This window comes from Oratosquilla oratoria, chromosome 20 (genome assembly GCF_046742065.1).
Source record: "Oratosquilla oratoria isolate Oo_2021 chromosome 20, ASM4674206v1, whole genome shotgun sequence".
In the NCBI taxonomy this organism is placed as follows: Eukaryota; Metazoa; Arthropoda; class Malacostraca; order Stomatopoda; family Squillidae; genus Oratosquilla; species Oratosquilla oratoria.
In genome coordinates, this window is record NC_134796.1 from 36,964,517 (window position 1) to 36,968,913 (window position 4,397).

Below are 4,397 nucleotides of genomic sequence, written 5' to 3' on the forward strand. Positions count from 1 at the left end.
TGTACAACGCATTTGATCCAGCAATGTATGGTGATTGCATCCAGAGTGAAAGCCATGGGTGAATTTGAAGAAAATGAAAGGCACTTGTATCATTATTATTTTATTGGAAGAAGTAGAGTAAATCTTGCTTAAAGACACTCGAATATTTAGACTCGTTTGCCACATACTGGGTTACTTCGATACACCTGAGCGTTTCCAGATATTATTTGGTGCCACTATTTTCTAGTGGGATGTCCATAAAAGTTATATGGAGGGGGAGGAGGGGGAGGAGGGGGAGGAGGGGGAGGAGGGGGAGGAGGAGGGGTGTATACAGGGGGAGGAGGGGTGTATACAGGGGGAGGAGGGGTGTATACAGGGGGAGGAGGGGTGTATACAGGGTGATTGGGAGGAGGAGGAGTGTATACAGGGGGAGGGGGTGTTGCTTCGCCCTCGTAGGTGACCTCAGCTATGAGGCCGGAGTCGCCATTGACGTGGTAGGTGACCGTCTGGATACGGCCGTCGGAGAGGAGGACGGAGTAGGAGCCCTCAGTGAGGTCTCCGTCGCGAGTCTCCTTTTGGTTGAAGTCGTTGCCGGAAGCGTCGTCCTTGACAGCCCACTCGAAACTATACTGCGCTGGTGGCTGCAACGTTGATCATGTTTCATTTGCTTATATATGTGTGCATTTATGTTTGTATGTTTGAATGCATGTATGTTTGAATGCATGTATGTATGTATGAATGTATGCATGTATGTATGTATGTATGTATGTATGTATGTACGTATGTATACATGTATATATGTATGTATGTAAGTATGTATGTATGCATGTATGTATGTACGTATGTTTGCATGTATGCATGTATGTATGTATGTATGTATGTATATATGTATGTATGTATGTATGTATGTATGTATGTATGTATGTATGTGCGTATGTATGTATGTATGCATGCATGTATGTATGTATGAGAGGTAGGTATGTATATAGGTATATATGTGTGTACTTAAGGAATAAGTATATTAATAATGATAATGATGATAGTGATAGCAATGATATAACGTTCATACATTCACATGCACATTACATATATGTACTTAAAGATATTTCAAACACACATAAATGAAGAAAAGGCAATACTTATTTTACCGGTGGTGGTGGGGCTGGAACAGGGGGAGCGTAGTAACTCGGCGGGCCTGGGGGAGGTGGCGGGGGTGGAGGAGGGGGGGAGTAACCGGGGAAGTCTGCCAACGCCGTGGCGACAACGCTGAGTAGTATGAAGCTCTGTCAGAGAAAGAGAAACGCAGCTATAATCAGTGTGTTGACTTCATCAATGAATTTTAACCTTTGATGTTGTTATCTAGTCAATTGAAATAGTATTGAATAAGCGCGATTAAGATAGTTGTCCTATGTCACCGTGGCGTACAATTCCAATACGGTTTCTTGTCAACTGTACTAAAATAGTTAACACATTTATCCAAAATATATCTGACACTTTTCCTATTATATATATATATATATGTATATATATATATATGTATATATATATATATATACATATATATATATATATATATATATATGTATATATATATATATGTATATATTATTTGAATATACATATTTCTTATTAAGTCAGTAATTGCAGTTATGTCTTATATCTAATTATAAAGTGAACTGTCTTAGAATTCTAATAGAAACCCGTGTTTTAGAGTTCAGTCTGGTCCTATTTTACCATGCAGTAGTATATATGGCTTTTCTTAACATCGATAGATGTGAAAGTATTTCCCAGTTCTCTGTACAAGCAAATTTCAAGATTCAATGAACGTAGTTGTCAGCTCTTCCAGAGTATTTCTATCAGTCGCATGAACGAATACTTAAACCTTAACCGATTTTCTGAAAACGGGCTAACCAGGGGACCCTATATTCACCTTCAACGCCATGGCGTTTGTGGTCAGGCAAAAACTGATGCCCTGTCTAACTGCACTCGCGTATTTATACAAGGAAACTACTTTCATTCCTCTCCCGCCTCTTCCCCCCAACTCTCACTCACTATGACGTGATCTGGGCTAAGATGGCATAAATGCTCCAAAAAGCTCGTCTTAAATTTGGTCTTGTCGTCGTCAGAATATGAATTAATGGGCACGATTTGATTCATTAGATTTCTGAAAGAGAGAGAGAGAGAGAGAGAGAGAGAGAGAGAGAGAGAGAGAGAGAGAGAGAGAGAGAGAGAGAGAGAGAGAGAGAGAGAGAGAGAGAGAGAGAGAGAGAGAGAGAGAGAGAGAGAGAGAGAGAGAGAGAGAGAGAGAGAGAGTTAAGAGAGAGGGGATATAAGAAATATGTATATATGTATACATACATTTACTTATACTAGCAGGACCCGTGGAAATTCCACGGGATTTATGAAGGAGTCTTCAAAATCTCCCGAAGGAGTCTTCAGTCTCCTTAAGTAGTCGTCAAAGTCTCCCGACGTTGTCGTCAAATTCTCCCGTCGTCTCTCTCTCTCTCTCTCTCTCTCTTTCCCTTTCTTGTTAGGTCAAACATAAAGGCAATAAAACATTTTTTAATCGTTTATTTCATGTCACATAGGACCCGCGGAAATTCCACGGTTATTCAACTTTGGAGTATTACGAAGGAGTCTTCAAAATCTCCCGAAGGAGTCTTCAGTCTCCAAAACGAGTCGTCAAAGTCTCCCGATGCTGTCGTCAAATTCTCTCGTCGTCTCTCTCTCTCTCTCTTTCTCTTTCTCGTTAGGTCAATCATAAAGTCAATCAATTTTTTTTAATCGTTTACGTCATGTCACAATAAACATTTATAGACGTTTGATTATCTTCATGTAACCTATCATTAAACTTGTATAGACGTTTGAATATTGTTTATTTATTTATTCATTTATTTATTTATCTATTTATTTATTTATCTACTTATTTTCGTGAGGTTCTGTCAGGAGCTCAGAAAGCAACGCGACATGACGTCACACGTTAAGCTTTGAATAAATGCTTTTTTGATATTTCATTTATCGAAGGAATGAGATAAATAGGTGAATAAAATCGTCTGTCTTTAGCCAGAATAAAACTACTTCGATTCCTTTGCACCGTGACGTCGTGTCAGACGCCCTGAAACGACGTGACGTCACCGCTCTCGGCCAATAAGTCGTCTCCGCTGCCGTGACGTCACCACTCTCGCTTCGCTCGCAGCCAATCAGTCGTCAGCAGTTTTGGTAGGCTCCGTTGCCGTGACGTCACCGCGTGACACATATAGATAGTTACAAGCGTATTAGTATATAGATATTTATATATGAATACACATAGAAACACACCTGTTATCATCTCCTTCTACGTTAAGCGTGTTTGATGTTTAGAGTGCACGCGCGCACATGCACGCATATAGAGCGTGAATATTGAAGGAACTCAAGATGTTACCTATTGTTAGGATGTAGAGTTGTAGGTTACTTCTACATTGGTGAATTAAATTCTGCGAGTGTTCTTTTCTTTAATGTTCCAGACCGCTCTCCGTCTACAAATACAAGGTAACCTCCGCAGTAACCTCTGGGGGTTGCGAGATTAATATGTCTACAACAGCCGTCTTATCCTTTTCTGCATGAGGGGACGGAGAGGGGGGGGGTCGCCGAATTTATGAAGCGGCCTTGCCGTGGAAGTGCTGTGTCTTACGGCACTGCTTCTGACCCAGGGCAGTGAACAGGATGCAGGGATGACCCGTCATCAAGGAAGTGCGAAGAAAAGAGGGAGGGAGGAGGGTGGAGGGGAGTGGAGTATGTGGGAAATGGAATGGGTGGGAGTGGTTTCTATGCATTTTTTCTTTTTGGCTACCCCCCTTTGGTATATGTTTGTACAACAGTACAAATAGACTGCTGCCATATTCACATTTAGAAAAGATATATAAGAAAGGTTGGTCAAGTCGGATTGAGCGAAGATCACAGACACCGCGCCTAGTCTACTCTTAAGGTGTGATGTGTTGGTGTTTTAAGCAGATGTTCGGATGTGTGACCCGAGATGCGGCGAAACCATTGTTCGATTTGGGTGCTGGGTGGAAAAGCTCTGATCACTGTTTAGGTAATATACCTTGGTAATATACCTTGGGAACAATTTCCGGAACAATAGGGGATATCTTGAGTTGCTTGAAGATTCACGCTAACTCCATATGCGTGCGTGTGCGCGTGTTCACGCTGGTCATCGAAGGGGATAACAGACACGCTGAAGATCGAAGATAAAACACACACACACACACACACACACACACACACACACACACACACACACACACACACACACACACACACACACACACACACACACACACACACACACACACACACACACACACACACACACACACACACACACACACACACACACACACACACACACACACCACCCACACACACACACACACACACAC

The 4,397-nt window shown here is 41.8% G+C and overlaps 1 protein-coding gene across 1 annotated transcript; it reads right to left on the reverse strand.

Moving 5' to 3' along the window:
• Positions 1–215: 215 nt before the first annotated feature.
• Positions 216–1,921, reverse strand: LOC143036206 (uncharacterized). The gene is made up of 4 exons (XM_076203453.1): positions 1,910–1,921; positions 1,128–1,262; positions 405–620; positions 216–296 (listed from the first exon to the last, which is right to left on the reverse strand). The coding sequence occupies exons 1-4, from the start codon at positions 1,919–1,921 to the stop codon at positions 216–218; spliced, it is 444 nt and encodes a 147-aa protein (XP_076059568.1).
• Positions 1,922–4,397: the final 2,476 nt, after the last annotated feature.